General features: G+C 44.2%; 1 protein-coding gene and 1 long non-coding RNA gene across 2 annotated transcripts in view; one reads left to right on the top strand and one right to left on the bottom strand.

The window, feature by feature from the left end:
- TRPM8 (transient receptor potential cation channel subfamily M member 8) overlaps nt 1–17,017 on the bottom strand; it is an 81,278-nt gene that overhangs the window by 47,865 nt on the left and 16,396 nt on the right. The window contains exons 6-10 of the mRNA XM_042995728.1: nt 11,353–11,527; nt 9,580–9,647; nt 7,131–7,328; nt 2,120–2,222; nt 907–1,025 (exon numbers count right to left, since the gene is read on the bottom strand). Of these exons, the coding sequence (XP_042851662.1) occupies nt 907–1,025; nt 2,120–2,222; nt 7,131–7,328; nt 9,580–9,647; nt 11,353–11,527 (663 nt within the window). The remainder of the gene's footprint in view (nt 1–906; nt 1,026–2,119; nt 2,223–7,130; nt 7,329–9,579; nt 9,648–11,352; nt 11,528–17,017) is intronic.
- Nucleotides 8,770–11,315, top strand: LOC122241066. The gene is made up of 2 exons (XR_006221012.1): nt 8,770–9,047; nt 11,057–11,315. It is a non-coding gene; the product is annotated as an uncharacterized LOC122241066 (long non-coding RNA).

Here is a 17,017-nt window from a genome sequence, read left to right as displayed (position 1 = left end):
TTATACAACAACGCCTTAAAAACGTTTTCTGAGCCTGACTGCGCACGATGGACGGTAAGAAATACACGAACCTTCCCCGCCACGCATACGCATATACGATTCAGTGAATTCTCACTGCCCACCAACTGATGACTTAGGTTAATCCAGAGGAGCCAAAAGCAAAGTAGCACATGGCCTTGCAGACCCAAGGGGGACTTGGGTCTACCAAACAGAGCTCCTAAGGCTGATTTAACTTGAGTAGGACACCAGAGGACACTGCTAAAAAAAAAAACGCAGTCCTACAACTCTGATCAAATTACCAGTGAGAAGAATCAGTCCACTGGGGGGAAAAAAAAATACAGTTTTTAACAGACATACCACTTCCATATTGGAGGTGCTTGTCTGGCTGGGAGTCCGGAGTCCCTCGCTCCCAAGACATTCACTGCGGGTCTTCAAACAAGCTGTTCTATTTTTCCCATACGCATCTCACTGCTGACAAGTCTCTTACCAGAGACTGGCTGGGCAGTTGGGACACGGTGCAAAATGAGTACTGTTTTTTAGTCGAGCTCCTTCTGATAAACCCCTTCCAATCATCTTGCACATAGTGTCCCCGTACGTCTCCCGGTCTGCGCCTAGGACGGTGTCTGTCCCACCGCACCCAACTGGAGAAGCACATCTCGCATCATGACCGCAGGCTGGAAACTCTGAATGGCGGTAGTGGTTTGATTCTTTCCTACAGTAGGTGCTTCTGTTTTTACTATCTCTCGACAACCATGCTACTAAGTCAACGGGGTTGTCCAAAACCACAGATGAGGGAAGTAAAGGTTGGCACCGAAGTGGAACAGTGCTTTATGAGATTTGGTATTGAAGACCTTGTCTGAATTGGCCCGACCTGACACGGGGATAACCCGGAAGGGCTTGTGTTACCTCCCATCGGCGGTCATTGGTGAAAATCTCATCACTGGCTAGGTCCAGCTGGTTCCATTCCAGAAGAAGCTTCAGCTGCCCGTTCCAGTTATCCTTATCTTGTTCATTGGTGCTAAAGGCTGTAGGAGGACAGGGAAGGAAATCGATGCCCCAGAAAAAAGAGAGTCAGAATTGGCCACGCAGCCAATGATCAGAGCCATTTATAAAGGAGATTCTAAAGCATGTTCTCTTAGAATCTGACACTCAGAATTGTCATTTCTTAGCCACATTCTCTTTGGTATTCACTCTTGTCCATATTCTGTATGTCCTAAAGTATATAATGAAGATCAGTTCAAACGTTAATATCTCTCCATTTCATATCCTAACAGTGTATGCTATGCTGATGTTTTCCACAGATTCAGACTCCATAAATGTTACATTTCAAGGACCCTGTCTGACTTAAATTATATCTAAATCTATGAAATAATGAGCCGTAGTATAACAATGCTCTCATTGTCTTTTCCAGAGCTAATATATTCTGTATCTATGTATCTCTACAAATATAATCCCATGTTAATAAATACACTGAAACAGCCAATTTTCTGGCAAACACAGCAAGAATAATGCTAATAAATGGTTAATGCTTAAATCACACTTCCTAGTGCCTTACCCTACTCTGCATACCTCACATCTCTTACTCAGCTGGCTCAACTCTACATGGTCTTTGCCAACGATTGCTTTACTGTGGGTAATACCACCTCGATGGAATTCTAAGATGGCAAAGATCACGGATGAGAATTTTAAAACAGGTTCATCCATAAGCTTCAGGAGGTGTGTAAATTCCTGAAACTGGATGCAAATTTTCTCATGTGTGTGAAGTGTGTGTGCATCTGAGTACACGGGGAGCCCTAGGACAAAGCCCCTCAGCTTCTATCAACTCCTGAGACCCAGATGAAAATCTTAACCCACGGTCACAGACAGCTCTTTGGAGAGTGCTGGGATCATATTCGACCGGTATTTTAACGACATAAAAATTCTTGTTCTATTAAATGCATTCAACAAGGAGATTTAACGCAGCAGGCCAATAATAGTTACTCTAGCTTCTGATCTATGATAACCAAACTTAAGTGCAAGATTATATTTCAATAGAGCTGTTTGAATAAATAAGCACAGGCCATGAGAAGCCGCAGGAAGCAACACAAAAGCTGAAACTTGAGACGCTATTTTTACTCACCTTTGTACAAAGCATAGGAAATAGCGTTGCTCACAATTTCATCCCCAGCTTCTTCCATTTTAATAACTGTTAACAGGTGAGAACTTTCGAGAATTTCTTTGAGCTGGCAAGATTTAAAGAGCACTGTCATCAGGCAACTGCTTTCAGACATAAGGAGCACATAAGCTTCTCTCTTTTGGTGAAGACCCTTTTATTCCATTTTGTTTTTAAACACCACGTAGAGGGCGTTCCCAATCTCCTTCCCTCCCTGTAGGGCGTCTGTACCCGTAGCGTCCAACCTCTGAACTGGAATAATGAGCCCTTAACCACGACGAGAACAGAGCACTGGTTGTACAAGGGCACACGTGTGAAACAGCCCCCAGCAAAGAGCTGAGACTCAAGGGACTAGGGGTGAGTGTGTGTGTGTGTGTGTGTGTGTGTGTGTGTGTGTATGCACGCACGAGCGTGTGTACGCCACAAAGCCTGGCACGCGGTAGGCACTCAATTGTTGAATGAGCAAATAAATGAGGAAAGAGCGACAGAAGCCACAGAAACCAAGGCGCCTGGGCGGCTCAGTCACTTCAGCATCCAACTCTTGATTTCTGCTCAGGTCGTGATCTCACGGTCCGTGAGTTGGAGCCCAATGTCGGGCCCTGTGCTGACAGCGTGGAACCTGCTTGGGATTCTCTCTCTCCGCCCCTCCCCTGCTCTCTCTCTCTCTCTCTCTCTCTCTCTCGCTCAAAATAAATAAATAAACCTTGGGGCGCCTGGGTGGCGCAGTCGGTTAAGCGTCCGACTTCAGCCAGGTCACGATCTCGCGGTCCGTGAGTTCGAGCCCCGCGTCAGGCTCTGGGCTGATGGCTCGGAGCCTGGAGCCTGTTTCCGATTCTGTGTCTCCCTCTCTCTCTGCCCCTCCCCCGTTCATGCTCTGTCTCTCTCTGTCCCAAAAATAAATAAAAAAAAAACGTTGAAAAATAAATAAATAAATAAATAAATAAATAAACCTAAAAAAAACTTTTTTTAAGCCGCAGAAACCAAGTGCGGTCATAAGGCCTTCACCCACGGGAAGCTAAAGTCCAATGTGCACAACAGCCAAGAAGACTTGGTGACTGGAGAAAGAAAGAAGGAATTTGCTGTTATCCTTTGTGATTTGTCCGTAATGTTTTATGTTAAAACCCGATCCCAGGGCTTCAGGCGCTGGCGAGCTTGGCCGGAGCTTGATGAGGCAGAGCTCCCCCAGCGGAGGAAGCCGGTTGGGTTTACTGAGCTCCGGGCTGGGGATGGGGGCCCAGCAACGTCTGGAAATGACGATGTGGAGCGGCAGAGCGTCACGTGGACCGGGGGAGGGGGGTCTCGGGCCAGGTCGGGAGGTTGAAAGCTGTGTGGCAGGCAGGGCCTTGGATTTGGACGTTAGGGGGTGACCGTTCAGCCCGCGGTCTCCTGGGAAGGCCGTGCTGGGGGTTCAGAGGCTCAGATCAAGGGGTGACCAGGAAATAAAGGAAAACTGCCTGACACATCCAGGGTGGGCAGCCCGACGGACAGGCCGGGAGGGGGTGGGGTGAAGGGAAGGGCCCTCTCGCCACACAGACAGTCCTTGCCTCAGAAGGAAAGGGTCCGGCTAGAAATCACAGGTGGAAGGGGTCCAGGTCCCACGATTCTGGGGGCACAAGTGGGGGGGAGACATCTTTTCTTTCAAAAGGAAAAGGAAGAAGGAATATGGGAATATGGACACAGAGCAAACTGACAGGGCCCAGGGACGGCTGCAGGGAATCTTACCTGGGCCCCTCCCCGACACCTCCCTCTTACCTCCTCCAGTCCTGTCCCCCCACTGCAGCCAGTGTGCACTTTCCTGCACACAACCCATCACAATTCGACCTTTCAGGGACTTCCCATCGCACTTGAACAAGGCCCAAAGTTTGAAACGGTGTTCAAGAAGCTGCCTGGCTTGGTCCTTGGTAAGCTTTCCAGCTTCCACCCTCGCTGCCATATTGTAGGTCCTTGGGGTAGGCCATGTTTGCCCTGCACCTCAGGACCTTTGCACATGCTGTTTTAGCCGTTCCAATCCCAGTCCTCACCCCGCTAACTACCTAGCCTTCAGATCACAGCTTCCATATCACCTCCTCTGAGAAGCCTTCCCCTTTCATACCAGGCCAGGCTCCCTTGGCTCGTGCCCTTACAAATCCACGTAACCTTTCTTAAGAACACCCATTTCAGTTCAACCTTATACATTGTAATCACTCAACCTAAACTTTTTTCCAATTTCTGTTCTCTCCATGCAGACGAGGGCTCTTCCTGCTGGGTATCCTGTTCTTCCTGAAGTACCTATTCCAGAACCTGGCACCTGGTATACATTCAATAAATATCAACTGCATAAATGAGTAGATGAGTTTGAAATCAATGAATGAGTGGTATCTAGACTGCTTGATAGATTGGGACACTATGGAGAGTCAACTTCTCGAGAAGGTGAGGAGTGGGCACAGGGGGATAACTCTGGTTGAACTGGTAGAAGGAGAAAGCATGATCGTAGGGAAGAGGTGCCCTGGGTCTCCAGGAAAGGTCAGGAAACCATGAGTGCAGATTTGGGGGTTGGCTGTCCACAAGATCAGTAAGGTCACCCCCAATTAGCCTGCGGGGTTGCTCAACTAATATCTGACTGGATGTATGCATTCATTAATCGATAATTCCACTCCGTGGTCTTTTGGGAAACCTGTACCAATTACAAAACTTTATATAAGTGCATAATTAAAATGCCAGACTAATTTTGTATTATTGACAGATGTCTTCTGACATGATTATAACTATGATAGATCATTAGCATATTAGATATGAATACGAATGAGGTATGAATCCCAGACAGGATAAGTGGAATGTGTCTGATTTTTAGCCTGTTTCAGAATTCCTGTGACAGATTTTCTTAAAGCAGAAATCAAAATCCTTTGTCAAGAGTGGGGGAACTGTTAGATGGCCTCTGTTCTTTGGCCATGACATGGCTCAGACTCCAGAAGAAAAGTTGCATGAGGAATAGAAGGAAAGTCACTGGAGAGGACCCAGGGCCATCGCTGGTGGGAAGCTAAGAGTTGTCAATTCCTTCCTCTGTGGGTATCCTTGACCCAACCACTGAATTTCTTCCTTCCACCCAGGGAAAGCACCTTGAGTACAGCGCTCAACATACAATGTCGCCGTTGATATGCATACTCTGGGATTGCTCTGCTGATATGTTTGGAATTGACTCAGACCATTTAGGTTTCAACACGTGGACAATCAAAAATGTACAACCACTCGGGGAGGGAGGCCTCCTTTTCCTTACCCGTGTATTTCTATGCAGAGCAAGCTCTATCCAAATTAGGTCCTGTGATACTCTCTACCCCTTCACTTACTCCTACTCAGGTTAAGAGAGTGACATATCTGATTGGTGACTTTCGCCTTGCCTGGCCAGCCCTTTCCTGCGTCTCCACTGGGATCTGCTCCTGGCAGAGTGCCCGTGCTCTTGTCTGCCCTCAGCCACACACCTAGCCTGGGAGACGCAGAAGCTATCCAGGGCCACCTCCGTCTAGGTGGGCTCATCTGTCTCTTTCCGGGGCTCAGCACAAGACAGCCCGTTATGATTGCACCCCAAGCCACATCTGTCAACCTTGCCTTCATCATCAATGAAGCTGATAAAATTTAACGTCTATCCACCCGATTCTTGTGTCTGTCTCTCAACTGGACTTGGGCCAAGATACAAGAAATCCCAGCACAAACTTTTATAGAAAACCACCAGCTTTACCTTTTTAATAAAATCGGGGAAAGGCAATAATTCAAGTAGGAATATCATACAAGAATTTGTGGGTCAGGATGCCATTCCACACCAACACCAACTCTGGAAGAAGATGCATCTGTGTTTTTCAGTTCTGGATTTCAGGTAATAAGACTTAATACAGAAAGGACTTGCTTCCTGATTATTTCAGCTAAGTGCCCACTCATATGAAATTAAAGAAGACCAGTAGGGTCCCACTGTGTGTTACTTTACCACAGAGTACCAAGCAGCCTAGAAGCCTGGGTTGATTTTTCTCATTATTTACAAGGCTTTGGTTTGTCTAGGCTTACCTTAAATAATGGCAGAGGCTACCATGAACAAGATTATCTGCACTATTCCAGGATTTCAGCTTGCCGTGTTTGGTATTTTGAGATGCTTTCACAACTAACTACTGTTGAAATACCAATGTAGTTAAGGAATATTTTTTATACTAAATCCAACCTTGAACTCTCATGACAAAATGGGCTCTATGACTAAAATCACCTGCTCATTGCCTATGGCCTGTTTTTTTTTTTTCCTTTATGGATAAATTCCCAAGTGGTAGCCTGTGCTCCTAAAACTATCTAAACATCGAAGGCCATTCTGGAATGAGTTGAGGTGAATTCACCCACTAATATTAACATGAGCTTTCTCATGAACTGAGCGATCAAGAAAATGGAAGCCAGTTCCGGTCAACAGCAGTCATGAAACAGACGGAAAAGTGAGGAGGCATGGCATTATGTTAAAATACTTTCATAGGCTTAGCGATAAGAAGTGTAATAGATATTCCGGTAAGTATGTTTCTTACACGATCTGATAAGAAGGGCGAGAGATTCTGAATGGAATCACAGGCCAATTAATTTAGAAAGGCAATCATTCCATAGTAACAACTCCTCCAGTGAATTTCTAAAACATCATTGCTTGGGATTTCTTGCCTCCCCTCCACTGATACACACAAAATTCGGAAGCTAAACATGTGGTGAAGTCAGGGCGTAAAAGGATTACCAGCTTTGCAAACAGACTTGACTTTGAACCCCATATGCTACCCTTACCAGGTACAGAGACTTGGAAGTCATCTAACCTACGTGAGCTTCAATTTCCAGCGAGAAACCTGGTTTGGGCCAGAGTATCACTTCAGTGTCACTGAGAATAGATAAAATAATGCAGCTCTAGCGGAGTCGGGCACGTAAGGCTTCCTCCCTCCCCAAGAACTTAGCTGCCTTTTTCTCGGCACCCAGAAGTCCCCCTAAAGCTCACCCATTTGATCCAACTCTCGGTCTCTTCCTCAGGCAGCCGGGACACCGTGCGGGGTAAGAAGCGCACCAACTTCTCCTTGACCACGGATGACGTCAGCACATCCTCTACCTCCACCAGGCTCGCGATCACGTCCGCAATCTGCCCTGAGCCTTCCACCACCACACAGGGGATTTTACTCTTGATGGAGGTGTTGATGGCCTGGGAGAGGGGAGACAGAGTCGGCCAGAAGAAAGACACACTGATGGCTAACACAACACACTCGGGACCAAGGTGGTCAACCAGACACCTTGACACATCTCTGCACATTTTCCTCTGTTTTTTCTGTTTTTTTTTTTTATTTTGAGAGACAGAGACAGAGCACAAGGCATGGATGGGTAGAGAAAGAAGGAGACACAGAATCCGAAGCAGGCTCCAGGCTCTGAGCTGTCAGCCCAGAGCCCGACGTGGAGCTACAACCCACACACTGTGAGATCATGACCTGAGCCAAAGTCGGACGCTTAATTGGCCAAGCCACCCAGGCGCCCCTCCTTTGGGGTTTTATTTCAATCAGAAGCAAACCAAATGTTTGCAACTGTTTATGAATGAGAAATATGGGCCAGGTGTATTACACCCTGTGCTAATACCAAATCTCATAATAAGGACACGCGTGACGAGCTTAAGTTCTCCATAATAAGTGCTTTGAAATATCTCTACCTACAAAATTGATCATTTCAACTCCTGACATCATAGATTTGCATGACAACTTCTAAAACGGTATTCAATATTATCACTGACAGCTTATGTGACATAGGTTAAAAATATTCATACTCATGAGGTATGAAAATACCTTCAAGCAGCTACATATTTTCTATTATGTTGACACCCATTTCCCTTAGAATTCCCAAATCATTTTCCTTGCCCCTTTTACAAAAAGAGAATAAAATAAAATTTGTTTCTTATATAAATATGCACCACACTTTTATTTCCACAGAGGCTGGCAGAGGGGAATCGTTCTTCAGAGTCTTAATTCACTTGATGGCAAGATAAAGTGATATATATGCCCAGAAGAAACTTTGAGTCCCCAACCTTTAGGAGACACTGAATGCCTTCATGGAGAACATGTCACCCATGGAGCGTGTGGTGCCTCATTGGGGCAGACACCAGGGTGTTCCCAGCTCTGCACCCCACTACCTGCCCTGCGGGCAGGTATCCGCATGCTGGGGCCGGAGTGGGGTGATCAGACAGGGAGCTGTCCCTCCTCTCTCTTGTCCCCTGTTCTGGGCACAGTTACTGGCTGCACAGGTGCTCGGGGAAAATGCCATGGAACTGTAGTGGCCCTCTGGAAATCAGAATTTCAAATCTAAAATTTGAGAGAGAGATAACAAACATAACCATCTTTCAATTACTTTCTCTTCCTCTCTTCCTCTTCTGCTCTTAAAGCGAGTGTATGTCACCTACTGAGAGTTTCATATTGAAAGAGAATCGTTTATGTTTCCCTGATAAGGCTTTCCCTGAAAAATGTTCATTTACCAATGGTCTCAGTAGCAGATCTTACAGCAGGTGCTCAATAAATACACATGAATGAATGAATGAATGAATGAGAAGGCCATTGTTACATAAACAAAGAGAAGTGCTAGGTTACGATTCCAAACAACTTGGCCAGGAATTACTTGTAACTCCGGGAGGAGGCTCTGGGAGGGAAGTGGAAGATAAAGAATCGTAGTATCTACACAGAATAGTTTGGAAAATGAGGGGGCAGGCAAATCAATGTGAAATTAATTAAAAGGAGGAGTTGAAAATCACTTTCTTGTGAAGTCCTATTCCTAAAACTAGGAATCTTCAGCACGATGTGCCTGCCTTGAGACACCGACAAAAATGCGAGAACACTGATGCATTCTAAAGTCAAGCAGATACCTGGCTGCCGGCAAGATGCTCTCAGTAAGACCAAAGTCTGCACGGATGGGGTGGGAAGCAGAATTCCTGCTTGATTGCTCAACTTGGAAGTGTAGAATTGTTCAGGAAGTTTCTGTGATCTCAGAGTCACTTAGGGTTTGGGGTTCCTTCTTGTGGGTGGAGTCTTTGCAGGCCCAGGAAGCATGTGGATGGGCTTTTGGTGGGTCTGGGAATCCTGATCTGGGGGCAACCTGTGTGTTTATGATCACAGCCCATCTCCACGCACATGGAGTAACCATGGTTTTCCAACATACATGCTGCTTATGATCTGTCTTAGGAGTTAATGTCAACCCTTCTCCTTGGTGGGCTGACGGCCAAAGCCAACATTAGGTATACAGGCTATTCATGTTCTTCCAAAGCCTCCTCTGGAATATTAGAGAACATTGTGTGGCTAAGAGAATACTACCTACTTGCTGTAGTAAAAGAAATTGACCACACAAGCCCCAAAGCCCTGAAAATGCAAATTTGCTGGGTTCGCTTGTTGATCAATCTTCTAGAAAACCAAACCAAGACTCACTTTCAAAGTCTCTTTGCCACCTCCTTGGGCAAAACACACAATGGGGATCTTGCCACCGTAGTTGGAATCTGTAAGACATGAAATGTAAAACGTACTCATTAGAAGCACTCATCTACTTCAAGAAGAGGTAGACCAGGAGCTTCTGCTCCATGAGCCCAGGGTGTGAGGTGATGGCTGCATACCTCAGACTGACTATAGGGTGTGAGGTGATGGCCTCAGACCTCAGACTGACTACAGGGTGTGAGGTGATGGCCTCAGACCTCAGACTGACTACAGGGTGTGAGGTGATGGCCTCAGACCTCAGACTGACTACAGGGTGTGAGGTGATGGCCACAGATCTCGGACTGACTACAGGGTGTGAGGTGATGGCCTCAGACCTCAGACTGACTACAGGGTGTGAGGTGATGGCCTCAGACCTCAGACTGACTACAGGGTGTGAGGTGATGGCCTCAGACCTCAGACTGACTACAGGGTGTGAGGTGATGGCCACAGACCTCAGACTGAATACAGGGTGTGAGGTGATGGCCGCAGACCTCAGACTGACTACAGGGTGTGAGGTGATGGCCTCAGACCTCAGACTGACTACAGGGTGTGAGGTGATGGCCTCAGACCTCAGACTGACTACAGGGTGTGAGGTGATGGCCTCAGACCTCAGACTGACTACAGGGTGTGAGGTGATGGCCACAGATCTCGGACTGACTACAGGGTGTGAGGTGATGGCCTCAGACCTCGGACTGACTACAGGGTGTGAGGTGATGGCCTCAGACCTCAGACTGACTACAGGGTGTGAGGTGATGGCCTCAGACCTCAGACTGACTACAGGGTGTGAGGTGATGGCCACAGACCTCAGACTGAATACAGGGTGTGAGGTGATGGCCGCAGACCTCAGACTGACTACAGGGTGTGAGGTGATGGCCTCAGACCTCAGACTGACTACAGGGTGTGAGGTGATGGCCACAGACCTCAGACTGAATACAGGATGTGAGGTGATGGCCGCAGACCTCAGACTGACTACAGGGTGTGAGGTGATGGCCGCAGACCTCAGACTGAATACAGGGTGTGAGGTGATGGCCGCAGACCTCAGACTGACTACAGGGTGTGAGGTGATGGCCTCAGACCTCAGACTGACTACAGGGTGTGAGGTGATGGCCACAGACCTCAGACTGAATACAGGATGTGAGGTGATGGCCGCAGACCTCAGACTGACTACAGGGTGTGAGGTGATGGCCGCAGACCTCAGACTGAACACAGGGTGTGAGGTGATGGCTGCAGATCTCAGACTGACTACCTACCCACTGACCATGACGGATGTGTCTCTGTGCCCAAGCCAGCAACAGCATGACATGGGTCGTATTGCAATTCCTTACTGATATCTAAAAGGCTAACGTCTGTGAATGATTTAGTTTTGCCAGGTTCAAGTGTATCCTTAAGATAATTACACTCTCGCTAATCTGCATAATCCTGTGCTTTCTTGAAGGGGTGAAAACTTTACATGACTATGTGTTCTCTCCAGAAAGAGTATTACCAATACAAATGTCTTCCTTCATGTGTGCCCCACTGAAAAAGGAAACAGGTTGAGAACACCTCCAATGCATCCCTGTTACGGAGTCTATTACTACATCATGATGTACTCTGGTTCCATAACAGGACACATCTCAACACCAGCATCTCAGCAGTGGGAAGACAGAGAGAATTTGCCACTCCATGTGGCAAATAAAGGCTTTCGCTCCATTGTTGCATTGTTCCCTTAAAGTCCACTTTCTAAATCCTGACCTTGAATAGTGCGCTCAGAGATGTACTTCTCCAGCTGATTCCGCAGTTTTGCCTCAACCGTAGGATGTCCGTGGCAGCCATTGTCCACGAGTAACAGATGGGTGTGATTGTTGTCCAGGATATACAGAGGATCTCTCTTGAAGTCATCCATTATGTACTGAGCTGAAAAATATCCCTGAAAAGTACAGAGAAACTTCTCTTTGAGATTTGTGGCCCAAGATGCAGGATAGCATTTTTATATGTCAATATTAAGGCTAACTCTTCAGGTTCAACTATACTGATGTCTCCTCCCAGAGTCCTAAATGCAGAAGGGTCTTGGAGATCTTATGGAACAGGGCTTCGTTTTAAACATGAAGAAATGAGGGTTCAAAATGGCGGGGTCACTTACTCGCTGTCACATAAATGGCCAGTGACCGTGTAAGGATCACATTTCCAATCTAGTTCTTGTTCCGTTGACCTGTGCTCATTTGTGTAAAGTCATTGAAACTGATAGCATTCCAGGAAGTGTGTGTGTGCTTCTGTGTGTGTGTGTTTGTATCCAGATACACACACAGAAATCTGTGAGTGTGTGTATGTATCTACACATGCACACATACATACACTACTTATATGTGTGTGTGGGGGGATACAGGTAGACATTGATATACACACATAGATATTTGTCTGGAATCTATCACATGCCAAGACCTTTGCCAGGGTCTATGGAGTAGAAATTGAACAAGATGGAGTCTTTGCTCTTTAGAAGCCCATAGTTACAAGGCCAAAAAAACGAGGCAATTAAAGAGATATTTTGTCGTAACACTTAATTCCATACAATAAACAAGTGCTGGGGTAGCATGAAGAAAGGAATTTCTGACCTTCATGTTCCATTCGAAGGTGTTTGGTTCTTAGAGTATTAGGGTTGCATTAAAAGATGTTCAATCTTGGGGCGCCCGGGTGGCTCAGTCAGTTAAGCGTCCAGCTCCTGATTTCAGCTCAGGTCATGATCTCATGGTTGTGAGATGGAAACCCACGTCAAGCTCTGAGCTGGCGTGGAGCCTGCTTAGGATTCTCTCTCCCTCTCCCTCTGCCCCTCCTCTACTCACACACATGCACTCTCGCTCTCTCTCTCTCTCTTGCTCTCCGTCAGTTTGTCTCTTAAAAAAAAAAAGAAAGACGTTCAATCTGAACTCCAAGAATATAAGCAAAGTTTATAAGGGATGATTCAATAGGGAGAGGAAGGTTACTGCCTAGTAACGCCATATGTATTCAATCAGAACAAAAGAAGAATGAAAACAAAATCCAAATATTACAGTTCTCCTCTGAAGGTGGTCCTGGCCCAGTCAGGAGCTCCAATCAAGGAGAGTCCTGGAAATGACAAATGGGATAATATTTGCAAGACAGGGCTCTGGGCACTTGACAGGGGAGCCCTGTAAACTTTCCTGGAACAAATCATTCCTATTCCATTTATATTCTTCCAGAACATAACACTAATTCCAAAACCTCAACAAGGGAAGAATCACACAAGGAAAAGCCAAAGACCACACTCTCTAATGAATAAGGATACCAAACTCCTAACAAAGCATTGGATGATTAAACCCAGTTAAGATTATTAAGGAAAAATTAGCATTGTTTCTAAGATTAAGTCCATTAGATTATGGCTTCAAGGGGAAAATTCCAACCCAATAGATGCAAAAAGACACTTTGTACCCAACATTCACTCTGGATCAAAAAAATTATAAACTGGAGGGGCACCTGGGTGGCTCAGTTGGTCGGGTGACTGACTTCGGCTCAGGTCATGATCTTGCGGTCCTTGAGTTCGCACCCCACGTCAGGCTCTGTGCTGACAGCTCAGAGCCTGGAGCCTGCTTCGGATTCTGTCTCCCTCTCTCTCTGCCCCTTCCCCACTCATGCCCTGTCTCGCTCTGTCTCTCAAAAATAAATGTTAAAAAAAGTTATAAACTGGAAATAAAAGGATGATGCCTTATGATACTTTCTGAAAATACATGTATATTGAAGCTTTCACCAAATCCTATTTACTGGTGAAAATACTAGCCTCGTTCCTACCAGCATGACACCAGGTATTTTGAATGCCCATCGGGATACTTGCTATGATCATTGGTATTTAACATCACACTGGACATTTTAGCCCAGGCATCAATACAAGCAAAAAATGCAAGATATAATTAAATGGAAGAGTTGCATTTAGAAGTAACACTTTTATCAGTAATATAGTCGCAAACAAAGAACACTCAGAATCTACTGAAAAAAAAAGAATTCATAAAACATTTGATTCAAAACAACAAATAAATCCCTTTTTATATAAAAAACGGCCTCCAAAATTACATTGAATGAGGACCTCATTCACAATAATAACAAAAATACATAATCACTAGAAATAACATTAAGAAGAAATATGTAGGTCTTAATGAGGAAAAGTGTAAAACTTTCCTCAAAGACACAGACTTGCAGAAACTGAGAGATATCCTATCATTGGAAGGAGACTCGATATTACAACAATTTAAATTTTCCTGCATCAGATTATAGGTTTTAACATGATTCCCACTCAGTGAGTATGAAATTTTATTGTGTTGTTTTGCCTCGTGGTTTGTCTTTGTGGTTGTGCTTTGACAAAGGGATTTTATTTATTCTTTTTTTAAGCTTTTTAATGTTTATTTATTTTAGAGAGAGACGGAGACAGAATGTGAGTGGGTTAGGGGCAGAGAGAGAGAGACACACAGAATCCGAAGCAGGCTCCAGGCTCTGAGCTATCAGCACAGAGCCCGATGCAGGGCTCGAACTCACGAGAGCCGTGAGATCACGACCTGAGCCAAAGTCAGACACTCAACCAACTGAGCCACCCAGGCACGCCTGACAAAGGGATTTTAAAGTTTAAATACCAAGAATAAGGAGAGGCGTGAGCTCTTTTTTCATACATGTGTATTGCAACAATACTTTGGAAAGTGTAGCACTGACTCCAGAAAAAAGAAAAAACAGCTGATGGAAAATGAGAAAAAGCCCAAAAGAGATCCTCAAAATATATAAAACTTCAGTGTTTGTGAAATGTGGTATTGTTTCAGACCAGCTAAGTCCGGGTCCTGGTATAGCCCGTCTACTAGGAAGGGGGGGGGTTGTAAGCCACGAATAGAGACCACAAAGGAAGATCCGGTCAACAAAGTTATTGTAAACAACTTCCACAAAAGACCAAACACTCTTTTTCAGGGAAGACAGAAAAGAAACAAAGAAGTCGACCACAAGATCCTATGTGTTGCATCACCAGAGATTATCATTAACAGACACATAAAAGGAATACAAACTAGTGCTATAATTTGAGTATTTAAAAATAATACACACTCACTGTAGGAAACATGGAAAATGCAGGAAAGTGCAAGAAAAATGAAAATCATGCTTAATTCCACAACTCAGTGGTCAGCACCATCAAGACTTTAGGGAACTTCTGTCTTTCCTAGGCACACAGATTAACTAACATAGCTTTCATAATTTTTTATTTAAAACTGCAAATATTTTCCATACCATCAGAAAAATCTTTGGAAGTATTATTTTCCACAATTTTCCTTCATGTTTATAAAGTAATCTACCAGAAGATCCCTCTGCTATTGAGATTCCTAGCTCTTTAGGTTTCTGTCAATTCTGGATATTGTCAGAAATATTTTAATCATCTGTTTGTCTAAATATTAAATTCCCAGTGAGATATCTGTAAGTACAGTATGAACAGTTTTCACATGCTTGATATATACTTTGCAATGGTTTTCCAGAAAGGGCACCGATTTGTTCTTTCTCCAGCAATGCATAAGGATCTCACACTTCTGTATGTGTTGGAGACCATAAACATCTTTGAAATTAACCAATAATAGAGTTTTAAAATTTTTTCTGGGTGAAACCATCTGGCCCAGAGCAATTTTGGAGCTTTTTACTTCCCTTTAAGCTTGTTCACTGATAATTCATCTAGTCAGATTTTCTAGTTCTTCTTGTTGAAACGGGTTTTGAAAATTATAGTTTTACAGAAAAATATAAATTCCCATGAGATTTTCAAATTTTTTGGCATACAATTATATGTTACATCCACACCATTTTTCTCAATATTTGTTATCATGTTTGAATTCTCGGTTTTATTTATTCCTTAAATTAAATTGTTAAAATGATTTCGGGGAATAAAGAATATTTCTATTCTTCCTCTTTTTTCCTTTCTAATTTAGTTCCAATCAAATATTTTTTTTATTCCTGCTCCTCTTAAGTTGTGTTAGAGTGTCATTTTTCAAACCCATTAATTTGAACACGATGGTGGTTAAAAGGCCGTGAACCATGTTTCTGCCACTTACTAGCCATGTAAAAAAAAGAAAATTTCTTACTTTCTCTATGCCTTAATCTTCTCATCTATAATGAGAAGGTAACAGTAGCACTTAACTCCTTGTTGAGTTAGCTTCAGTGTTGTGAAGATTATTATTAATATCATTGAATTATTTTCTTTATTTTTGCTAATAAAGGTATAGGACTATGCATTTCACTCTGAGGGCAGCTTTGGCCATATATTGTTAGTCCTTGCATATAATATTTTCATTTCCACTGCTTTCTAAGTGACTTGCGATTATATTTTTTGAAAGCTCATTTTTGACCCAATAGTTATTTAGCAAGGTGTTGCTAGTTTGTTTCTTGCTTCCCAAGTGATTGGAACTCTCTGTTCAATCTTTACATACTCATGTCACATTTTACTTGTTGATAGAGGATGGGCCTCATAAACTGCCATGAGGGAAATACTGAAGTCTTTTGTGGTCGTTGTTCCAATCCAGGGGGATTGGTAGTTGGTACATAAAGTACCTACTTTATGGGGTTGCTCTTGTGATTTTTTGAATTCATATATAGAATATATCCACCACGACAGTGGTGATTCTCCAACACGAAGCTGATGCCCAGGACAAACATGGCTGAGAGACAAGCAATGCGATCTTTCCCACACAGCCTGCCCACTGTCCTCAGAATTCTACCAGGCGACACTCATCCTGAAGTTGGCATTTGATGTGAGATGATTTTGCCTTCCCTGGCTGCGTGTCCAGCAATAACAAATAAAAGCTACCATTGACTTTGCACAATTATTCCGTCCCATACAAGGTTATTATTATAAAATAATACAAGGTTATTATTATAAAAATTCGAAGAGAACTCGCTCAAGACTCTGTAGCTAGAAAAAGTCTACTCTGTGTGCAAAGCGCATCCTCCAGCCACCCCACCAGGCTGCCTCCTGGAAGATTCTCCGGAATGGCTCCTCGCTTTTCTCGGTCCCTTCTACACCTCAAAAATACAGATGTAATATCATTTAAACAAAAATAAAAAGAACCAGAGTAATTCTAAAACTCCACCTAAACTTCTAAGGAGCCCCAAGTGGGAGAAGGTAGAGATTAAACTGGGATTTCTGAACATCTGGCCCAAAGCTTCTAGACAGACATCACCTGTTGCTTGAGGAGGTTTTCAACTCACTAGAAATGCTGTTTTCAAAATTCCATGCTTGATACAAAACCTCATAGGTCTACCTTGCATTTACAACGTGAAATGTGTATTGATTACTCTCTAAATATGCCCTCAGGAAACTCTGAGGGGAGAACTATTCACAGCCCTCTTAATCCCAAATTAACCAGGGTTCACAGCATTGATTTCAATTCCTGTGAATGTA

This window comes from Panthera tigris, chromosome C1, assembly GCF_018350195.1.
Source record: "Panthera tigris isolate Pti1 chromosome C1, P.tigris_Pti1_mat1.1, whole genome shotgun sequence".
NCBI lineage: Eukaryota > Metazoa > Chordata > Mammalia > Carnivora > Felidae > Panthera > Panthera tigris.
This window is presented reverse-complemented; position numbering and strand designations above follow the sequence as displayed.